This window comes from Macaca mulatta, chromosome 4 (assembly GCF_049350105.2).
Source record: "Macaca mulatta isolate MMU2019108-1 chromosome 4, T2T-MMU8v2.0, whole genome shotgun sequence".
NCBI classification, from domain to species: Eukaryota; Metazoa; Chordata; class Mammalia; order Primates; family Cercopithecidae; genus Macaca; species Macaca mulatta.
In genome coordinates, this window is record NC_133409.1 from 173,854,263 (window position 1) to 173,877,684 (window position 23,422).

Consider the following 23,422-nt stretch of genomic DNA (forward strand, 5'->3'; position numbering starts at 1 on the left):
CACAGAAAGCAAAAAATCTAAAGTAATAAATTATACTTTTTAAAATTAAAATTATCTACTCTTCAACAACACTGTTGAGAAAAGAAACAGGTAAATCATCTATTAGAAGAAAATATTTGAAAAGTATATATTTAACAAAGGACCAGTATCTAAGATATATAAATATCTTGTATAACTCAGTAATTAGAGTAAATAACCCCATAAAAAATGGGCCAATGAGTTGTACAGACAAGGAAACCAATTGTGAATCAGTACATGAAAAATGGGAAAACTTAATCATCAGGGAAATCTGAGAAGTCACAAAGAAGGATCACTACACACCTACCGTCATGGCTGAAATTAAAATGCTTGGCAATACTAAAATTTAGTGAGAATTTGAAGAGATAAGTATCGTAGCATATTATGGGAATGTAAAATGGTTCAACTATGTTTTTAAATTGTTCGGCTGTTAAAGTTAAACACGAACCTATCATCCTTGTGGCACAGGCATTTCATTTACTCAAGAGATTATGGTTTTCGGCATGGAGGAAATTTATGCGAAGTTTGTGTCTCAGAAAATCCGCAAAACCCGCTGGCGACCGCTGCCTCCGGAACGTTTGCAGACCGCGGAGACGTTTGCTACAGGATCTTGGGACAATGAGGAAAATTATGTTTCACCGTGGTCTATTGGAGATTTTGGAAACTTGGACTCTGATGGAGGGTTTGAAGGAGACCATCAGTTATTGTGTGATATCAGACACCATGGTGATGTCATGGATTTACCGTCTTTTGACCGGGAAAGAATTGTCACTGCTTCATCAACAGGATGTGTAACAGTTTTCCTTCACCATCCGAATAACCAGACTCTGTCAGTCAACCAGCAGTGGACTACAGCTCACTACCACGCAGGCCCTGGCAGTCCTTCCTACAGCAGTGCACCATGTGTAGGTGTTGTGTGCAACAACCCAGAAATCGTTACAGTTGGAGAGCATGATCACAAGGAAGCTGATCACAAGGAAGCTACAAGAACCATAGACAATGCAGATAGTAATACATTCCATGCTGTAACCTTTCTTCAAACTCCTGAGATTCTTACTGTAAATTCAACTGGACAGTTGAAAACATTGGATTTCAGACAACAAGGAAATGAGCTTTCTCATATATTGTCACTGACTAGTGACCGAGTGCCACTCCACTGTGTTGATAGACATCCCAACCAACAGCATGTTGTAGCTACTGGTGGCCAAGATGGAATTTTGAGTATTTGGGATGTTAGACAAGGTACTATGCCTGTATCACTGCTGAAGGCTCGTGAAGCTGAAATGTGGGAAGTTCACTTTCACCCATCCAACCCAGATCATCTGTTTACCTGCTCTGAAGATGGATCCCTCTGGCACTGGGATGCTTCTACAGATGTACCTGAAAAGTTGTCACTCTTTCACCAAGGAGGAAGAAGCAGTACTTTTTTGTCTCAGAGCATTAGTAACCAAGCTAATGTTCACCAGTCTGTCATTAGCTCCTGGCTCAGCACTGATCCTGCAAAACACCGAATTGAAACCACAAGCTTACTTCCCAGTAGGTCTCTGTCTGTGAACAGTTTGGATGTTTTAGATCCTTGTCTTGTTTGTGGAACTGATGCAGAAGCAATTTATGTTACCAGATATCTTTTTTCATAGAAATACTGTAATTATAAGATTTCAAATAGAACATACAATTAGCCTTTTGAAATCCAACTTCTGTGCAAAATTTTACTATCAGAAAATGAGAGGGTTGCAGGGGAAACATCAGTAAACTACCATTAATGTCAATGCCCAGTTTTGGCTTTTGTTAGCCTGACACTTCCAAACAGTTGTAGGATCCGATAGATAGATGACTAATGGCAAAAGATTGTGAACATGTGGAAGAAAATCAATGGGATTCTGGTGCTGATGAATAGGCTGCCTTCAGAGTGTTATTGACAGACAGCTCATGGAACTAGTTCTTTGTTTTTGATGTTGTAGGAATTAACACATCAGTGGTGGTTATGGGAACCACCAACGGGTTCCTACAATTTTTATCAGTAGCATGTGGAGTATATGCCTTCCTAGTGGCAGTTGCCAACATTAACGATTATTCTTTTTACTGCAAGTATTTCCTGTGATCCTTCCACACTTTATTTCCTTAATAATAATAATAAACTTTTTCAGAAAGAATTGAGTAGAGCAAAAATGACAAAGATGTATAGCTGTGTTCTACTTTTTTTTCTTTTTTGGCAGAGTCTTTCTCTGCTGCAGTGTAGTGGTGCGATCTCGGCTCACTGCAACCTCCGCCTCCTTCCAGGTTCAAGCAATTCTCCTGCCTCAGCCTCCTGAGTAGCTGGAACTACAGGTGTGCACCACCACGCCCAGCTAATTTTTGTATTTTTAGTAGAGACGGAGTTTCACCATGTTGGCCAGGATGGTCTCAATCTCTTGACCTCATGATCCACCCGCCTTGACCTCCCAATGTGCTGGGACTACAGATGTAAGCCACTGTGCCCAGCCTGAATTTTTTTTAAGGTGAAAATGTTTTGACAAGTTCCTTTTTCAGAATAGGTTTTTGAGCAGAACTCTTTCAGCTCCTTAGACCCAACTTTATTTTTGTTGAAAAGGGAAAAAATACAACATTTTTCCTAAGGAATTTAGCTTGTTTAGCTTCGCAGCATAGTTGAAAGTTGCCAAACTGGACATTGTGCAATAAAGTAGAATTCTATATTGATAAGTGAACTGATTTCCAAACTAAAATTTGATAGATAAAAGTGTGATTAATCAAATGGTGGTATGATCAGAGTAAAGAATTTTGCCATTTTAATCCTTTTGTTTTAGCCACCTATAGTATTACCAACCATCTTTATCCTATCCTTGTCTGCAGGGATAATAATGACCTAATGTAGTGTTTTAAGATAATTTAATGATACTATCTTTCCAAAGTTTGTTAGATTTTAAATGTATTATTGACCTGAGACCTTAATGACCAATCACTGCTATTAGACAATTGAAGTGTTAATTTACTTTGTAATTCCAATAATCACAGTTATGGAATTATGGTAAGGTTTTGCTTTTCTGTCCTAGTAAATGTATACATTTTTTGAGATGGAGTTTCACTCTTGTTGCTGAGGCTGGAGTGAAATGGCACAGTCTCAGCTCACTGCAACCTCCGTCTCTTAGGTTCAAGCAATTCTCCTGCCTCAGCCTTCGGAGTAGCTGGGATTACAAGCATGCGCCGTCATACCCTAATAATTTTTTTTTTTTTTTTGAGATGAAGTTTTGCTCTTTCTCCCAGGCTGGAGTGCAGAGGCGCTACTCTCGGCTCACTGCAACGTCCACCTTCTGGTTTCAAGTGATTCTACTGCCTCAGTCTCCCGCTTAGCTAGGATTACTTACAGGTACTCGCCACTGTGCCCAGCTAATTTTTGTATTTTTAGTAGAGACAGGGTTTCACTGTGTTGGCCAGGCTGGTCTTGAACTCCTGACCTCGTGATCCACCTGCCTCAGCTTCCCAAAATGCTGGGATTACCGGCGTGAGCCGCCGCTTCTGGCAGATGTTTGTATTAATAGTAGAGACAGGGTTTCACCATGTTGGCCAGGGCTGGTCTCGAACTCCTGACCACGGGTAATCAGCCCTCCTTGGCCTCCAAAAGTGCTTGGATTACAGGCGTGAGCCACTGCGCCCTACCTATTTGCAATTCTTTTAATGCCACTTTACCTCAGGGGTTTTGGATTTTTGATCTGTCTATAGTATTATTGCTGGGACTAATTTTTTAAAGAGTTTTTGTTACTACTAAATAATTACAGAAAAAGCAAAGTCTAAAAGAAAAATTTAAGTACTTAGAATTTCAAGCACACAATATTCTTTTCATATCCATTTCTATCCATCAATGTACATAATTTTTTAATAAAATGAAATATACATAAAAAAGATATTATAAAATGTTTGTGTAATTATGTATATGTGGTAATGTAAATTATATATGTGTATTCACAAAGATATTGTAAAAGAATATTCATTGCAGCTTTATTCATAATAAAGGTTGAAAACAGCTCAGGTGTCCATCTATAGGAGAATGAATAAACAGACTAATACAACAAAATACTACTTAGCAGTAAAAAAGAAGCAAAACACTAATACGCAAGACATACCAATCTCAAAAACATTATATTGAACAGAAGAAGCTCTACACAAATAATAAGTACTGCATAATTCCTTTTATATAAAGTTATAAAATAGGTAAAAATAATCCAAGTCTGTAAAAGTTTAGAACAGTGGTATGAGTGGTATGAGGGTATGGGGACAGGATTCAGTTAACAGGGACATTGGTTGATGTAATGTTCTATTTATTGATCGGATTTGGGTTACGGAGATGTATGCACTACTAACCATTAGTGAATACACCTACTTAAGATTTCTACATTTTACTGCAGTCAGTTTTACAACAAAATTTTGAAATGATAAATACTGAACTCTACTCAATGGTATACATGCTGAATATTAAAAGTGATGGTAATAATGTCTACAATTTATTTTGAAAAGTACCAAGAATGAAATAGAGTGATGGATGGAGGAGAGATAGATACGTGGATATATACATGGTAAGATGACAATAGTAAGGTGTCAATGGTAGAAATCATGTAGTGAATAGAAGTAAGGGAATTCACCCTCAAGTTTACTGCAAGTTTGAAATCTTCATAGCACAATGTTGAAATAAAGTTTTTATTCTTTCATTCCACTCTCATGTTGCTTAGGTTTACACTCTGAGACTATTTAATGAGATAATATTTGCAAAACCCTTAAAATAATGTTTGGTATATAGTGAGTGCTAAATGAGGGGTTTGTTTTTGTTTTTTAAAGTTAACTCATTAATCAAATAGCAAAATACTTGTAAGTATGAAATTAGATGTCACACTGCAATGCACTGGTTAATGAGAAATTTTCAAAATAGGTTTGTGCTGTAATTCCAACAGACCTAGAATTGGCTTGAGTTGTTTTCTCCATGTACCTGCATGGCACCGACCTCTCATCAAGGAAGGTACAGAGTCGCCGTGCTACTTTGTAAGCTCCAGTCCAAAGGGTGATTTGAGTGAGTTTGTCAACATTGTTTTTTGATAACAATAGGACCGGTAATTTGCAGCTGATCTCAGTGATAACCCTGGAGAGCTCTGCTGTTGGGACTGATTGCATAGGAAGAATATGAATACGTAACCAGCAGCATATAAGAAATTTTGGCCAAAACTTCATTTGCGGCTTCCTGGTTCCAAAATATCCCATGTACAGGTGAATGTTTGGTTAATCTAGAGACACAGCTCCGTTGGAAAGGCCCACACAGAGGGAGAGCAGTGGCATCTCTCGACTGCTGTCCCCAGCCTTAGCTGTACCTAACTTAATACTGCAGGCATCCTGTGCCCTTAGCCATCCTTAGCTGTACCCTACTTAATGCTACAGACATCCTGTGCCCTTCTTGTGCAGTAGACTTTTGATTTGTAAGCATTGCCATTTGAGGTCCTGTGGGCCTTCTTTAGCAATATAGAATCCTCACTGCTACCTTTAGTGCAGTATTTTAGTATAATTTTCTTTTAAATCAAATTAAATGAAGAATATCATTTCACACAGAGTTTTTTTGTTTTGTTTTGTTTTGTTTTTTAAGAAAAGAGATGGTAGAGGCATGTGTTATCCTCAGTGGAATAGTGTCCAGCACCTCATGAGAGAAAAACACCTCACATCTAATAATGCAAACGACCTTTGACTAGGTGGGTTAGCAGTATCTAATCTAAACCAATAGTAGGACAACACAGTTTTGAAGATATAGTGAAATCTATTTTATTGAGACACTAAACAAAAGAAAATCAACTATAATTTTCCCCAAATTTGCTTAAAAGCAGCAGATAATGTTTCATTTATCAATACAACCAAGATGCCAGACTTTTTTTTAACACAGTTATCAGTTGGAACATTGTGATGGTATTCTGATGATCTCCAAAAGTGAATCATGTACATGCATGTGTACACATTGTACTGTCTTCTTCATCAAATAAAAAATTATCAATATCTTGACTAAAGGGAAGTGGCAAATAATCTGTGTGTAATCCACTGTACCCCACTACTGTAAGTCAGGCTGGATAGACTATCAACTACGAAGCTACCTGGTTCTTTTTTATTTTTAGTTTGTGGCTTTTAAAAATGTTTTCTTTTTGTGCAAATCAGTTTAAAAGCTCAGTTGTTATCACAGTTTATGTGCAATTTATACATTTTTTAGCTTAAAATTCCAACATAAGCATTTTTTCCATGTTGTTGTGAATATACATAAAAATCCTTTTTAATGGCTGAGTCACAGTATTAGGAGAAGATAAACCACATATTACAGAAAAATTTCTCTACTTTTGGACATTTACATGTGTTTGTTTACTTGCTTTTTTATTATAAATGCTGACATATTCACTTCTCTATATATAACTATTGCCACATTTTGAATTATATTTTAATGTGTAGAGTTTAAAAAAAAACCCTAGAAACAATAGGATCAGGGAGTTCACAAAAGATAAAGTGGAAACAACCAAGCAGCATGTTTTAAAATGTTGAATCTACCTGATTTTCTTACACCATTTAGGATTCTGAAACTGACGAATATACATGATTCCAGGGGTGTAAAAAACTGGAGGTCAGGTAATCACTTACACTTAGAAGAGTTGATTAAACACAGTGATTAAAACAATTAAATGGCACATATGTAAAGCATTAATACAAAAAATAAAATAGGATGCTGAGTTGTGAAGGGGTTGTTCAAGATGTACTCAACATTATTCTGCTAAACACTGCATCTTTAAGATATTTCTTGAAGAAATATTCTTTGTCCAATTAAATTGGAAACACTTTGTATGGATTGTCCACCACCCACCCCGCCCCCCAGCAAAGTCACCATGAAGAAAAACTGACTAAAGCCATGGAAAAAACCTGCAGGAAATAAGCTTGCTTCATTTTGCGGTCAGTCAACTGTTTATCATGCTGTCCCTTCATTGTTATTATTCCTTATTTCAGCATGGGATCCTTTTCTCTTGGCAGCAATACCAGTGTCTTAAGTGCAGTTCACTTCCAGACAAGCTGGATTATTCTAGGAAAAAGAATTTTCTGGAATTGAGAGTTTGTAGGAAAGGATAGTATGCACAAAAGAGAAAAAAGGAAAAAAAAAACTTACCACGGTTGGCAAAATACTTTCACCTGACATGACCTGAACAAATTTTCTTTTTTCACCTTACTTGCCTGGATGGGTATTTTTACAATAAGCCTATGAAAAACTCAGTACCATGGATTGAATGCAATATATTTTTTCTTTTTTTTAAATTATACTTTAAGTTCTAGGGTACATGACCACAATGTGCAGGTTTGTTACGTATGTGTACATGTGCCATGTTGGTGTGCTGCACTCATTAACTTGTCATTTACATTAGGTGTATCTCCTAATGCTACCCCTCCCCTCTCCCCTCCCCCAACCCCACGACACGCCTCAGTGTGTGATGTTCCCCTTCTTGTGTCCACGTGTTCTCATTTGTTCAATTCCCACCTATGAGTGAGAACATGTGGTGTTTGGTTTTTTGTCCTTGCGATAGTTTGCTAAGAATGATGATTTCCAGCTGCATCCATGTCCCTACAAAAGACATGAACTCATCATTTTTTATGGCTGCATAGTATTCCATAGTGTATATGTGCCACATTTTCTTAATCCAGTCTATCAATGATGGACATTTGGGTTGATTCCAAGTCTTTGCTATTGTGAATAGGGCCGCAATAAACATACATGTGCATGTGTCTTTATAGCAGCATGATTTATAATCCTTTGGGTATACACCCAGTAATGGGATGGCTGGTTCAATGGTATTTCTAGTTCTAGATCCTTGAGGAATCACCACACTGTCTTCCACAATGGCTGAACTAGTCCCACTGACAGTGTAAAAGTGTTCCTATTTCTCCACATCCTCTCCAGCACCTGTTGTTTCCTGACATTTTAATGATCGCCATTCTAACTGGTGTGACATGGTATCTCATTGTGGTTTTGATTTGCATTTCTCTGATGGCCAGTGATGATGAGCATTTTTTCATGTGTCCGTTGGCTGCATAAATGTCTTCTTTTGAGAAGTGTCTGTTCATATCCTTTGCCCACTTTTTGATGGGGTTGTTTGTATTTTTCTTGTAAATTTGTTTGAGTTCTTTGTAGATTCTGGATATTAGCTTTTTGTCAGATGAATAGATTTCAAAAATTTTCTCCCATTCTGTAGGTCACCTGTTCACTCTGATGGTAGTTTCTTTTGCTGTGCAGAAGCTCTTTAGTTTAATTAGATCTCATTTGTCAATTTTGGCTTCTGTTGGCCTTGCTTTTGGTGTTTTAGACATGAAGTCCTTGCCCATGCCTATGTCCTGGATGGTATTGCCTAGATTTTCTTCTAGGGTTTTTATGGTTTTAGGTCTAACATTTATGTCTTTAATCCATCTTGAACTAACTTTTATATAAGGTGTTAGGAAGGGATCCAGTTTCAGCTTCCTACTCATAGTTAGCCAGTTTTCCCAGCACCATGTATTAAACAGAGAATCCTTTCCCTATTTCTTATTTTTGTCAAGTTTGTCAAAGATCAGATGGCTGCAGATGTGTGATATTATTTCTGAGGGCTTTGTTCTGTTCCATTGGTCTATATCTCTGTTTTGGTACCAGTACCATGCTGTTTTGGTTACTGTAGCCTTGTAGTATAGTTTGAAGTCCGGTAGCATGATGCCTTCAGCTTTGTTCTTTTGGCTTAGGATTGTCTTGGCAATGCAGGCTCTTTTTTGGTTCCATATGAACTTTTAAAGTAGTTTTTTTCCAATTCTGTGAAGAAAGTCATTGGTAGCTGGATGGGGATGGCATTGAATCTATAAATTACATTGGGCAGTATTGCCATTTTTATTGATTCTTCCTATCCATGAGCATGGAATGTTCTTCCATTTGTTTGTGTCCTCTTTCATTTTGTTGAGCAGTGGTTTGCAGTTCTCCTTGACGAGGTCCTTCACATGCTTTGCAAGTTGGATTCTTAGGTATTTTATTCTCTTTGAAGCAATTGTGAATGGGAGTTCACTTGTGATTTGGCTCTCTGTTTGTCTGTTATCAGTGTATAAGAAGGCTTGTGATTTTTGCACATTAATTTTGTATCCTGAGACTTTGCTGAAGTTGCTTATCAGCTTAAGGAGATTTTGGGCTGAGACGATGGGGTTTTCTAAATATACAATCATGTCATCTGCACACAGGGACAATTTGACTTCCACTTTTCCTAATTGAATACCCTTTATTTCTTTCTCCTCTCTGATTGCCCTGGCCAGAATTTCCAATACTATGTTGTATAGGAGTGGTGAGAGAGGGCATTCCTGTCTTGTGCCAGTTTTCAAAGGGAATGCTTCCAGTTTTTGCCCATTCAGTATGATATTGGTTGTGGGTTTGTCAAAAATACTCTTATTATTTTGAGATATGTCCCATCAATACCTAATTTATTGAGAGTTTTAAGCATGAAGGGCTGTTAAATTTTGTCAGAGGCCTTTTCTGCATCTGTTGAGATAATCATGTGATTTTTGTCTTTGGTTCTGTTTATATGCTGGATTATGTTTATTTATTTGCATATGTTGAATCAGCCTTGCATCCCTGGAATGAAGCCCACTTGATCATGGTGGATACGTTTTTTGATATGCTGCTGGATTCAGTTTGCCAGTATTTTACTAAGGATTTTTGCATCAATGTTCATCAGGGATATTGGTCTAAAATTCTCTTTTTTTGTTGTGTCTCTGCCAGGCTTTGGTTTCAAGATGATGCTGGCCTCATAAAGTGAGTTAGGGAGGATTCCTTCTTTTTCTATTGATTGGAATAGTTTCAGAAGGAATGGTAGCAACTCCTCCTTGTACCTCTGGTAGAATTTGGTTGTGAATCCCTCTGGTCCTGGACTTTTTTTGGTGGGTAGGCTATTAATTCCAGTGGGTCCCTGACCCCTGAGTAGCCTAACTGGGAGGCACCCCCCAGTAGGGGCAGACTGACACCTCACACGTTCAGGTACCCCTCTGAGATGAAGTTTCCAGAGGAAAGATCAGGCAGCAGCATTTGCTGTTCAGCAATATTCGCTGTTCTGCAGCCTGTGCTGCTGTTACCCAGGCAAACAGTGTCTGGAGTGGACCTCCAGCAGACTCCAACAGACTGCAGCTGAGGGCCCTGTTAGAAGGAAAACTAACAAACAGAAATGACATCCACACCAAAACCCCATCTGTATGTCACCATCATCAAAGACTAAAGGTAGATAAAACCACAAAGATGGTGGAAAAACAGAGCAGAAAAGCTGAAAATTATAAAAATCAGAGCGCCTCTCCCTCTCCAAAGGAACGCAGCTCCTCGCCAGCAACGGAACAAAGCTGGATGGAGAATGACTTTGACAAGTTGAGAGAAGAAGGCTTCAGTTGATCAAACTTCTCAGAGCTAAAGGAGGAATTCAAACCCATTACAAAGAAGCTAAAAACCTTGAAAAAAGATTAGACGAATGATTAACTAGAATAACCAGTGTAGAGAAGTCCTTAAATGACCTGATGGACCTGAAAAACCATGGTACAAGAACTACGTGATGAATGCACAAGCTTCAGTAGCTGATTCAATCAACCGGAAGGAAGGGTATCAGTGATTGAAGATCAAATGAATGAAATGAAGCAAGAAGAGAAGTTTAGAGAAAAAAGAGTAACAAGAAATGAACAAAGCCTCCAAGAAATATGGAACTATGTGGGACCAAATCTATGTCTGATTGGTGTACCTGAAAGTGATGGGGAGAATGGGACCAAGTTGGAAAACACTCTTCAGGATATTATCCAGGAGAACTTCCCCAACCTAGCAAGGCAGGCCAAAGTTCAAATTCAGGAAATACAGAGAATACCACAAAGATACTCCTTGAGAACAGCAACTCCAAGACACATAATTGTCAGATTCACCAAAGTTGAAATGAAGGAAAAATGTTAAGGGCAGTCAGAGAGAAAGGTTGAGTTACCCACAAAGGGAAGCCCATCAGACTAACAGCAGATCTCTCGGCAGAAACTCCATAAGCCAGAAGAGACTGGGGGCCAATATTCAACATTCTTAAAGAAAAGAATTTTCAACCCAGAATTTCATATCCAGCCAAACTAAGGTTCATAAATGAAGGAGAAATAAAATCCTTTAGACAGGCAAATGCTGAGAGATTTTGTCACCACCAGGCCTGCCTTACAAGAGCTCCTGAAGGAAGCACTAAATATGGAAAGGAGCAACTAGTACCAGCCACTGCAAACACATGCCAAAATGTAAAGACCATCGATGCTAGGAAGAAACTGCATCAACTAACGAGCAAAATAACCAGTTAATATCATAATGGCAGGATCAAGTTCACACATAACAATCTTAACCTTAAATGTAAATGGCCTAAATGCTCCAATTAAAAGACACAGACTGGCAAATTGGATAAAGAGTCAAGACCCGTCAGTGTGCTGTATTCAGGAGACCCATCTCATGTGCAGAGGCACACATATGCTCAAAATAAAAGGATGGAGGAAGATCTCCCAAGCAAATGGAAAATAGAAAAAGGCAGGGGTTGCAATCCTAGTCTCTGATAAAACAAACTTAAAAACAACAAATTTCAAAAGAGACAAAGAAGGCCATTACATTATGGTAAAGGGATCAATCCAACAAGAAGAGCTAACTGTCCTAAATATATATGCACCTAATACAGGACTACCCAGATTCATAAAGCAAGTCCTTAGAGACCTACAAAGAAACTTAGACTCCCACACAATAATAATGGGAGACTTTAACATCCCACTGTCAACATTAGACAGATCAACAAGACAGAAAGTTAAAAATGATATCCAGGAATTGAACTCAGCTCTGCACCAAGTGGACCGGATAGACATCTACAGAACTCTCCACCTCAAGTCAACAGAATATACATTCTTCTCAGCACCACATCACACTTATTCCAAAATTGACCACATAGTCGTAAGTAAAGCACTCCTCAGCAAATGTAAAAGAACAGAAATTATAACAAACTATCTCTCAGACCATAGTGCAATGAAACTAGATCTCAGGATTAAGAAACTCACTCAAAACCGCTCAACTACATGGAAACTGAACAACTTGCTCCTGAATGACTACTGAGTACATAACGAAATGAAGGCAGAAATAAAGATGTTCTTTGAAACCAATGAGAACAAAGACACACATACCAGAATCTCTGGGACACATTTAAAGCAGTGTGTAGAGGGAAATTTATAGCACTAAATACCCACAAGAGAAAGCAGGAAAGATCTAAAATTGACACTCTAACATCGCAATTAAAAGAACTAGAGAAGCAAGAGCAAACACATTCAAAAGCTAGCAGAAGGCAAGAAATAACTAAGATCAGAGCAGAACTGAAGGAGATAAAACCCTTATTGAAGGTTTTTTGTCTTGCAGGACAAAAAACGCTTTAAGAAATCAATGAATCCAGGAGCTGGTGGTTTGAAAAGATCAACAAAATTGATAGATCACCAGCAAGACTAATAAAGAAGAAAAGAGAGAAGAGTCAAATAGACACAATAAAAAATGATAAAGGGGATATCACCACCAACCCCATAGATATACGAACTATCATCAGAGAATACTATAAACACCTCTACGCAAATAAACTAGAGAATCTAGAAGAAATGGATAAATTCCTGGACACATACACCCTCTGAAGACTAAACCAGGAAGAAGTTGAATCCCTGCATAGACCAATAACAGGCTATGAAATTGAGCAAAAATGAATGCAATATATTTTAAAAACCTCTTAAAATCACCTGAAAACTGGAAACTCAATTTATCTTTTTTTTTTGAGATGGAGTCTCAGTCTGTCCCCCAGGCTGGAGTGCAGTGGCGCGATCTCGGCTTGCTGCAAGCTCCACCTCCTGGGTTCACGCCATTCTCCTGCCTCAGCCTCCTGAGTAGCTAATTTATCTTTTCCATCAAATCAAAAGGTAGCAAGAAGAAATAAGGGCTTCAGAAAACAATGCAAATTCAACCTCTGGGATTCTTAACCATCAGTGCGAGGCTGGGGTTAACTGGAATCTTGGTTTAAGCATACTTTGAAAAAGCATATTAAGTATTATAACTTTTTTCAAAACAAAACCAAATGTACTTTTAAAACAATTTCTAATAACCCCTTATAACAAGGTTCCCAACCAGGGGTGAATTGCAGGAGTAGACTTTGTGATATGTGTGTTGGTGGGTCCTAACTGGTGGGACTCTGACGGTATGTTTCCTGTTTGGGCTTCTTCAGGGAAGTAGAAGAAAGTAAGAATTTTAGGTACTTAAGATGCAAAGCAGAGTCTAAAGTATTAAGAAATGTTGCTATCATAACATTAAGTCTTCGGGGAATTGCACAATTTCTCACATATTGGTGATAAAAGCATCCACTCATATATTCCTATTACTTTTCCATTTCAGGTCCTGATTGTTGCCTTGGGCATTTAGAATTTCTTCCACCAGTTTCCTACAGTGGTCTGTGACCAGAGTTGATCCTGCCAGCAGCACATTAGACAAGGAAACTTTATCCATAGTGGAGGTTATTGTTGTGAAATTTCCAAGTAAAGAGCCTTTGTTCTGTTGGTTGATGGCTTACTCTTCTCTGGCTGCCCCTACTAGATTACCTGTATGCATTAGAAGAAAGGTCAGTTACATAAATAATCTGTCCTACACACCTAGAGCACCTATAACTCAGAATTATAGATATAGAATCAACAGGTGGTAAAATAAGAAACACTCAGCACCTGTGAGACCTTTAGCAATCCTGCAATCCTGCTTTCTGGAGTTCAATTCTTCACCTGTATAGTGAGAGAGTTGGGGTAGTTAGACTTCCTGCTTATTTTTTTTTTTGTCTTGCTCAGGCTGGAGTGCAGTGGTGCCATCTCAACTCACTGCAGCCTCCATCTCCCAGGTACAAGTGATCCTCCTGTCTCAACCTCCAGAGTAGCTGGGACTACAGGCGTGTGCCACCACACCTGGCTAATTTTGTATTTTTAGTAGAAATGGGGTTTCACCATGTTGGCCAGGCTGATTTTGAACTCCTAGAATCAGGTGAGCCACCAGCCTTGACTTCCCAAAGTGCTTGGATACAGGCGTGAGCCCCTGTGCCCGGCCTAGACTCCCTTCTGAAGCTCTGAAATACAAAACAAAATTAAAAATTGTTATTTTAGTGAGATCAGGGATCTAGAAGGGAGAGGGGACATCCCTTGAATTCAGCAGATCAACCTCTTGAAGAGGCAACCGCTCCTTCTCAAGGGAGAGCATTTGTAATCATTGCAGCAGGCTTACTAAGGAAGCACAAATCTCACGCAAAATAACATTTTAAATGTTCCAATTTATTACGGTCACTAAAGTAAAACAGTACATTCCTTTTTCTACACACGAATAAACTAAAAATCATCAGATAAAAAGCAGCTGTTGTGTAAGGAGCTAAATTTATTGAGGGAAGGGGGGAAAAGCAGAAAAGAAGACTTTTATTCCTCTGAAATATTCTAATCATGTGGTATGTATAAATAGATACATAGCTATGGGAAGCAAATATTTTTTTCTGAAAAGTAGGAAAATAACTTTCCTACTTTCCAACAGGTAGGTAAAATTCATTGCAAAAAGCTAGTCTTCATTACGCAAAGGAAAATCATTTGATTGAAGTTTACATCTGGAGATGGAGTACAGTCAAGCTATATAGGTCATAGTTAATTTCATGCTGAATGCCCCAGATAAAGCTGTGAGAGGGAAGGTTAGTTCACATGTATGGCTTTCAGATTCTCTCAGTCAAGATGTGGATCCTTGTTTTTCCATCTGATAGGACATCCTAGCACATACTCTACTGATTATATCACATCAACCACGGAACCCTGCAGCACACCAAGGCACCCCCACATAAGGCAAATAAACAATGTGTTGTCAAACTTCCAAAGGTGATGTGCTATAATAAAATTTAAAAGCAAAAAACTTGAATGACAGTTGTAAATTTAAGTTGCTCATAAGTAGTGTGTGGCAGGCATAAAATATTTTGTGAAATGAGTACTTCGAATTAGGATACATATGAAAGCTTAAGGCCGGTTTATAGCTACTACTTTCAAAGACTTCTGAGATATAGTTCTTAGAGATGTGAACAAGAATAAAATTGCAAACAGATTAACTAACAATACTGTTTTTGTTTCTATTGTGCTGATCCAGAGTAAGCAAGTTCTACATCAACAAATGTTTCAGGTATTTCCCGAGGAAATTTAGTTGCACAAATTTAGTTAGGGATGTTGCCATTGGCCAGTGCCTAGACATCTTCCATGACAAAGTTATTGAGAAAAAACCACTGGGTGGTATCAAACAGTAAAATCAACACAGGAAGTTAGAGGAACTTCATTTCCTAAGTGCTGCCCCAGTCTTACCGAGCTCCTGCATGATTCTGGGTGAAGGGGGCCTGATAATCAGATTGCTAATCAAAGATATTGCCCTGGGAATTTTGCCTCCTTGCACACAATTTTTCATCATTCATTGTACTAAAGGGTGTAGTATCATATGGAATACAGATTTACCAGCTTTCAGAAAGGGTTGTGCTAGAAATGGGGTTCAGCAGTCAGTCTGACAGCATTTCGTGAGTATTGTCTGTCTTCACTTCCTTTCACACCCTGCTCTGGCCTTAGTGGAGGATTCTCATACAGGACCAGAGGGTATGAGTGAAGAATATTTAGTATTGACCTTTCTCTTTCAAGTATGATAACTATGAATGTAAACAGAATAAGAAAGAGTGGAGGTAAAAACTGTTGCAGATGTCGTATTAGTCAAGGTTCTCTGGAAAAACAGAATCAATAAAAGGAAATGTATTATGAGCGATTGACTTATGTGGTTATGGAGGCTGAGAAGTCCCAGTCTACCATCTGCAAGCTAGAGACCCAGGCAAGCTGGTGGTGAAGTTCCAGTCCATTCCCAAAGGCCTGAGAACCAGGGAGTCAATGGTATACATGCCAATCCAAGTACGAAGGCCTGAGAATTAGGAGAGGCTGATGGTATAAGTCTCAGTCCAAATCAAAAGGCCCAAGAACCAGGAGCACCAGTGGATGTACCAGCTCAAGCAGACAGCAAATTCAGCATTCCTCCACATTGCTATTCTATTTCAGTTCTTAGTGGATGGGAGGACACCCACACACATCGGTGAGGGTGATCTTCTTTATTCAGTCTACTGATTCAAATGCTAATCTCTCTAGAAAAGCCCCCAGAGATACGCCCAGAAATACTGTTTTACCTGCTATCTGGGCTTCCCTTATCCCAGTCAAGTTACCCATCACAGATCAAAACAATGTATCGCCTCAGAATCCATGTCTGAAGCACACTTAGTAAGAGTGATACACTCTGATTGCCTTTTCCCTCATGTGTTCCTTCTTTCTGTTATCTGTTCATTGTCTCACATTTGTTGATTCCACAATCATTATCCCCTGTTTTTTTTTCTTTTCTTTCTTTTTTTGTTTAATAAAAACAAACATGACTCTATGGCCTAGGAGAAAAGCAGATTTGTTGTCATTAAAGATCATGCTGCTTTTCTTGAATGGTGCTTCCAAAAGATATGAAATTGGTTGTTTTATGGTGTGTTGAAACACCATCTGAGAGTTAGAAGATTAGCTTTTTAAAATGATTTTTTTCTGCATTTTATAAAGAATTCTTGACATAATCACTTGACTTATGCTAATGTTTTGATTTCCCAACAGCAAAATGAAATCAATAATGCACAGTATTTACTTACTTTGTGGCAATATTTGGGGGCGGGTTATGAAGAAAATGATTTTAGCTATCTTGAAGAATTTTTAAAATGTTCTGACAAATTATTATATCCCATTTAGCAGTTAAGAAAATAAAAGAAAAAAATCTCAAGTAAATTTTTATACTGTAGACATTTTAATTGGAGCAGTGAAGAGGATATAAGGAAGACTTACATGTCTATCATAAAATTGCTTTTATATAAATAAACTATTTTGTGACAATGAAATAGTTAGCAAATATGAAAGCCTGCAATGACTAAAAAAAGCTAAGTCAAAAGACTAAGCTAAATTGGAAATTATTAAATAATAAACAAACTGTAGATAAGAAAATAGTTTGTCTGGTAGGCATTCTTTCCACATTTACACAAACTTTCTATTTCTTTTTAGGCCAATAACCTGGGAAAAAACAATAGTAATCTAAAAGGCTTATCTCATGTCCCCTTTCAACTGATATTTGACAATACATTAACTTTTCCTAGTTTAATGGAAAACAACATGATTATTTAACTTCCCAAGTATCATAATAGAGAATTGAATATGATTTAAAGATCCCAAATGAGTCCCCTAAAATCCTCATACATTGAGTGATCAATATTGTAATGCAATGAGATTAGAGACCATTGGCATTACTTTGGAAGTCCTGGATTATTTCTTCTATGGCTAATTAACTGCACAGCACCCACATATGTGGTTAAACAGTCTTCTATAAGTTTGCTACTATTTTAAAAGAAGAAACCCTATGTTAAGGCAACAATTTAAGTGAAGAATGAAAGAAAATGCTTACTATATTTGTCACTAGGTTCTTCTTATATAAACAATATCTAAATCATAACATTTTAAGCTAAAACAGCACTTTCGAAAGTTCAAGTTCTCTTGGTCTATAAAAGTAATTTGTGACTGCACAGTAAGCAAAACAAAGGTTACCAATCCATGGCCCAAATTATTAAATAGGAAAAACGAAGGTGGGCATGATTATTTTTACATTTCTGACAGATGCAATTTTTCACATGCTAAGACTTCGCTGGATGATGGGAAGGGTTAGGAGAAGGGATTGTCATGGAAATGTAGATGCACTTGTAGAAATTGCTTGCTGGAATGCAGGAAGGAGCTTTGATCCTGCATGTACAGCTTCTGTGTAGAAAACCCAATGTGTAGTGTAGAGATGGAAAAACCCCTTCCTTTTTGTTTTTATTTAAAATGATTTTCTTTCATGTATCTGAAGCTTGAGTATCCATTAAAAAACAACAACAACATCCCATAAAAGTAAGTTTGCACTATGAGAGGCATATGTTTGTAGGCTGCCGCCGCTCTGTGTCCTTCTGTTTCAGCATCTATAAAAGGAAGTGCCTGGATTATATACTATTTAAGGGACTTGAAGATAGAAAATTTGATATTGTTATTAAAAGGAAGCTTTGATGGATTGATGAAAGGGTGCATATGTTATAAAGGCAGTATCATGAAATATTAACTAGGTGCAGTCTATGTGGGCGTTCCCTGTACTTTGAGAAATTTTCATAAATATTGAAAAGTACAATGTTGATTAATAATATTCTACAGTATGTACTGATAGATAAGAATTGATACATGCATTCACATTATTTAGTATTTACAGTAATATCTGAAATATCAGCTCCATTTTATAGATGCAACTGAGGAAAGAGAAAGGGTTTACCTACAATAACCCAAATAGTTAGCTAAAGATTATAAAAAGAAAAACAGCTCCTGATTGTTGTAATAAAAATTCAAATTAAGTGTGTGTGTATATATATATCTATTTGCCAAGTAATTATTCATACTTTAGGCAAATGTGCCCAGCAGCACATTAATGACACTATTCAATTTTATAGAAATTTACAGTTTATAAAGTAGTTTCAGATGTGTTGTCTCATTCACTTAATGAAACAAAACTGTGTGATAGGTCAGGTAGGAGATACTACCTGTATGTTAGCAATGAAGCCTCTCATCACAGAGAAATATCTTGATTTTCTCAGGGTAATCCAATAAAATATCAGATCATGGCCCAGAATCCTGGTTGTCTATCTCCTATTGGAACTGTATAGACTATAAAAGAAAGGAAGGGACTTTACTCAGAAGCAACTAACAATCAAACTGGCAAGATATGTCGTATGAAGTAATTTGAAAATAAATTTAAAACATTAGCGAATACACTCTTGGTTCTGTAAGAACACAATAGTCAGGAATGTACTAAAGAAATTCACAGAAAGACAAAAGGCTGCTGTTAGTTCCAAGATGACTGATCTTCAGGTTTTTTACATCAGTGTCAATTCAGAAAAATTTGAAATACAAAAATTTTATTCTTTATCAGTAGTTCCCAAATTCTCCAGCAAATTTGATGGTATACTAATGATCCTTAAATTCATTTTTTTCTAAAAAAATGAATCTTGGTCAGACAGGAACTCATGCCTGTAATCCCAGCACTTTGGAAGGCCCAGGTGGGAGGATCACTTGAGGCCAGGAATTTGAGACCAGCCTGGACAACATAGCAAGACTCCAACTCCTCAAAACATAAAAACATTAGCCAGGCATGGCGAGGCATACCCGTAGTCCTAGCTCGTTGGGAGGCTGAGCTGGGAGGATCACTTGGGCCCAGGAGTTGGAGGCTGCAGTGAGCTGTAATCAGGCCACTGTACTCCAGTCTGGACAGCAGAGCAAGACCCAGTCTTTGGGGAAAAAAAAATGTGAATCTTGGGATGGTTCACTTATAAACCTGAATAATCCCCTTATTTGTACTTAGGACCATCTAATAAAAGTCCATATTATCATCACCATGACCTCAATCTGCTCAGTCTGTTTTTGAAAGGAATGCCCCTATGACTACACCAGTATGGGATGAATATTTAAGAATTTATAGTGACTTTGAACAATGTAAAGTTATAATAACAGAATCCAGACAAAATACAAAATTTCCTTTTCAAAGGCAATAACAATTGCTGATTTTGAATTAAGGGAATTAAATTACATGGTTTGATTCTATTTTCCTTGTTGATACAATCTCAAATTGTCAAAATAAAATTTCAGTTAAGTATATTTTTTCCATTGTGCACTTTCATGGAGAAATGAAAAATAAATAAAAGCAACAAAATGAAAATGTTAAGTATGGCAAAATAAAATTATAAGATCTTTTTCAATTGGCTCATTTATTAGGATATTATTATTGTATAATTTTAAAAAGGATAGTTAGATTTTCTCTGATGTCTGTACACAAATTTGATTCTGTCAATAATCTATTTGGCATTAGCCAAAATAGTAGAATGTATGGTTGTATTTATAGAAACATGGTACAATATCTATATAAGATAAAGTCATAGATGCATAATAGAAAATCTTATGTAATTATAGTTCATTAACATATCATATTTGAATTTGAATAAGAAATTAGAATATGAAACAATAAAAATTATTTAAAATTACAATGCACACTGAGGCTCTAAGAAGAATGCCCTTCACCTGTAAGGGAAGCAAGCCGGCATAAACACATTGGATATTTTCATTCCTTCTGATTTCTTCTGTAATCCATTGTGGAAGGGAGATCATTGGCACCTTCAAAGTCTTAGGTAAAAACATTAGTTTCCTCATTTCGAATCACTTTAATTGAATGTGTAGTGTGTATATGGAACTATAATTCTGTCCAGAGGTTGCTTGTCAAACCATGTTTTTATTGTAATTACCTGATTTGTTCAGCTTTAATCATATTTAGTTTTGAAGGTCAGCTGTCCTGCTCAGACACGGTTAGTTGAAGAAGGGAAAAATATGTAACACCCACAGGCAGAAAGCCTAAAAGAAAGAAAAAGGAAGAGAGTATTGTCTTCCCATTTGGATAATAAACAGAGCCAAGCTGTCACCTACAAATTACTGTAAACTGACAGATCATATTATTTCCTTTCACTTCATTACATTTCATATCCAATTTTGGAATTTGATGCTGACTTGTAACTTTTGGGAAAGAAGTCTTATCATTCTTCTTTGAAGATTCTTGTTAGATGCCAATGATGATGAATCTATTCACAAATAGACTTAAAGAGAGAAAGCTGAAAATGGACAACATCCCTCTTTTCCATGATTTCCACTTTGGAAAAGATTTTAAGTCAATTTTTCATCACATTTCTATAGATTGTGGAAACCTTCCCAAATTCACCTACCAGGCTCTAGGTTAACTTTTGTCAAGAAGTGCTATTTTAACACTATGACTCCACTTAATGCCACAAATCTATTGGATTATTATAATCATTCAACATCACTTACAAATACTTATTTACTATCTGATACATTCACATATAATCAATACAGAGCAAACTACCCATTTTATCTTGAAATTGTTAGCAAGAGGGAACCAATCTAGCTAGTGACTTCATCTTGGTACCAGGTTGAAAATGATGTTATTAATGGTGTGAAGGAAAAGAAAAATGAGAAATAGCAAGATGAAGAAAATTAGCACCAAAAGCAAATTATAACTGGTATGTAATAACCAGCAGAAGGATTTGATAGGAAATCTAAGACAACTGAACACTTTTGTACAAGGCAATAAGAAGATACCACACATGATTGTGTCCAAAGAAAGAAAATTTTAAAAATTCAAAACAAAAATAGCCACTATGATGACCCACTTATCTATTGCTTATATAATACAAAATCTCCAAACTTAGGGGTCAAAATGCCAACCATTATTCTATTCCTATGGTTTTTAATTTGAGTACTTGGTTAGGCTCAACTAGGTGTTTCTGATTCTCTCATGCATTTGCACTCTGACAATGGCCGGAGCTAGAGCTAGCTTAAAAGGTTCTTCACTCACATCTGGAACCTCAGCTGGGCTGTTGACCAGAACACCGATATATGGCATCTACATACAACCTGGGCTCAGGTTCTCACATAGAATGAGCATTTTAATTTTTTCTTCTCAAGGAAGTTCTTACTTCACTGAAGGGGGAGGCCAGCACTAGTCACTCTTGCTATAATTGGGTCAGTAGGCACAGATTCTGAAAGTTGCTTATGAGATCCATTTGACTATCATATGCAACAATGTTTACAACCTTAGCTTTTATAAGTCATAATATTTATTCTTTAAGTGCCTGTGCCCTGTATTTGTTTTATATTCCAATGTATTAAAAACTCAAGAGTCCCCCTTCAGAGACTCTACCATCTCAGTACCTTAATGATATTAGATGCTAAATAAATATTTGCTAAAATCAATGATAACTCTTATAGTTCTACACCAGATGAGAAATGTTGGATTATACTTAAATTAAATGAACTTAATTTAAAATTCCCTCCTAAAGAGATAAGAGGCATTACAGAGCCTATTATCAGCAAATCAAACCTTCAACTAAAAACTGAAAAATCTATGAGGTATCAGGCAGCAACTGATAAGACTTTAGGGACAGCTGAATGTCAGTGTTATTGATTTTAAAAATTTTTTCAATATGTTTACTTGATTGGTGCCCTTCACACCATCTAAATCAAATCTGTCAAATCTTGGCATTTTGCTCTGATATAGAGTAAGAATGATGTATTCGAAGAGGTGCCAACTTGGAACAGTGTTGGCTGAACAGGCTAAAATAGGTGTTGAAGTATTGACACCGGGTACTATTTCAACCCCTAGGCATGCTGTGAGCTAACACGGAATGAACTGAACTATGTGCCTGAGTTATTGGCAAACTACTTTTAATCATGTGCTACTGTTGAGTCTAGCCTACAACTCATTCCACTCACTTTCCTTATGGCAATATAAAATAAACTTGGGAAAAGATGCAGACTTTTATGTTTCATGGAACAAAATCTTCATGGACAAGACTGACAAAAAGCTCAGAATCTTGGGCCCTGTCCTTTTATTATTTTTTTTTCACATAGTAGATATAAATGATTGAAGTTAGTCAAGTTTTTAATTTTTAATTATGTGGGTACATAGTGTGTGTATACATACATTTATAGGTTCATGACATATTTTGATTCAGGCATGCAATGTCTAATTATCACGTCAGGGTAATTGGGGTGTCTATTACTTCAAACATTTGCCCTTTGTCTTACAAATAATCCAACTATAGTCTTTCAGTTATTTTTAAATGTACAATTCAATTATTATTGACTATAGTCACCCCGTTGTGTTAGCAAATGGTAAGTCTCATTCATTCCATTTTTTGTACCCATTAACAATCCCCAACACCCCATCATATGTCTCACCCCCACGATCCTTCTATACTCTCTCTGTGAGTTCAATTGTTTTAATTTTTAGCTTCACAAAGAAGTGAGAACATATGAAGTTTGTCTTTCTGGGCCTGGCTTATTTCACTTAACATAATGACCTCCAGTTTCATCCATGTTGCAAATAACAGGTCCTCAATCTTTTCATGGCTGAATAGTACTCCTTTGTGTTTTAATAATCACATTTTTTTATCCATTCACCTGTTGATGAATACTTAGGTTGCTTCCAAATATTGGCTATTGTATTTTTTGAGGAACCTCCAAACTGTTCTCCCTAGTGGGTGTACTTATTTACACTCCCATCAACAGTGGACAGGACTTCCCTTTTCTTCACATCTTCACTAGCATTTGTTATTGCCGGTCTTTTGGATAAAAGCAATTTTAACTGGTGTGAGATATGTCA

At 37.1% G+C, this 23,422-nt stretch overlaps 1 protein-coding gene across 1 annotated transcript; it reads left to right on the forward strand.

Moving 5' to 3' along the window:
- The first annotated feature begins 521 nt into the window (after positions 1-521).
- Positions 522-1,655, forward strand: LOC696374 (nucleoporin Nup43). Its single transcript, XM_001086760.5, has one exon. It carries the CDS (start codon positions 522-524, stop codon positions 1,653-1,655), a length of 1,134 nt encoding a protein of 377 aa, XP_001086760.4.
- The last annotated feature ends 21,767 nt before the right edge of the window (positions 1,656-23,422 follow it).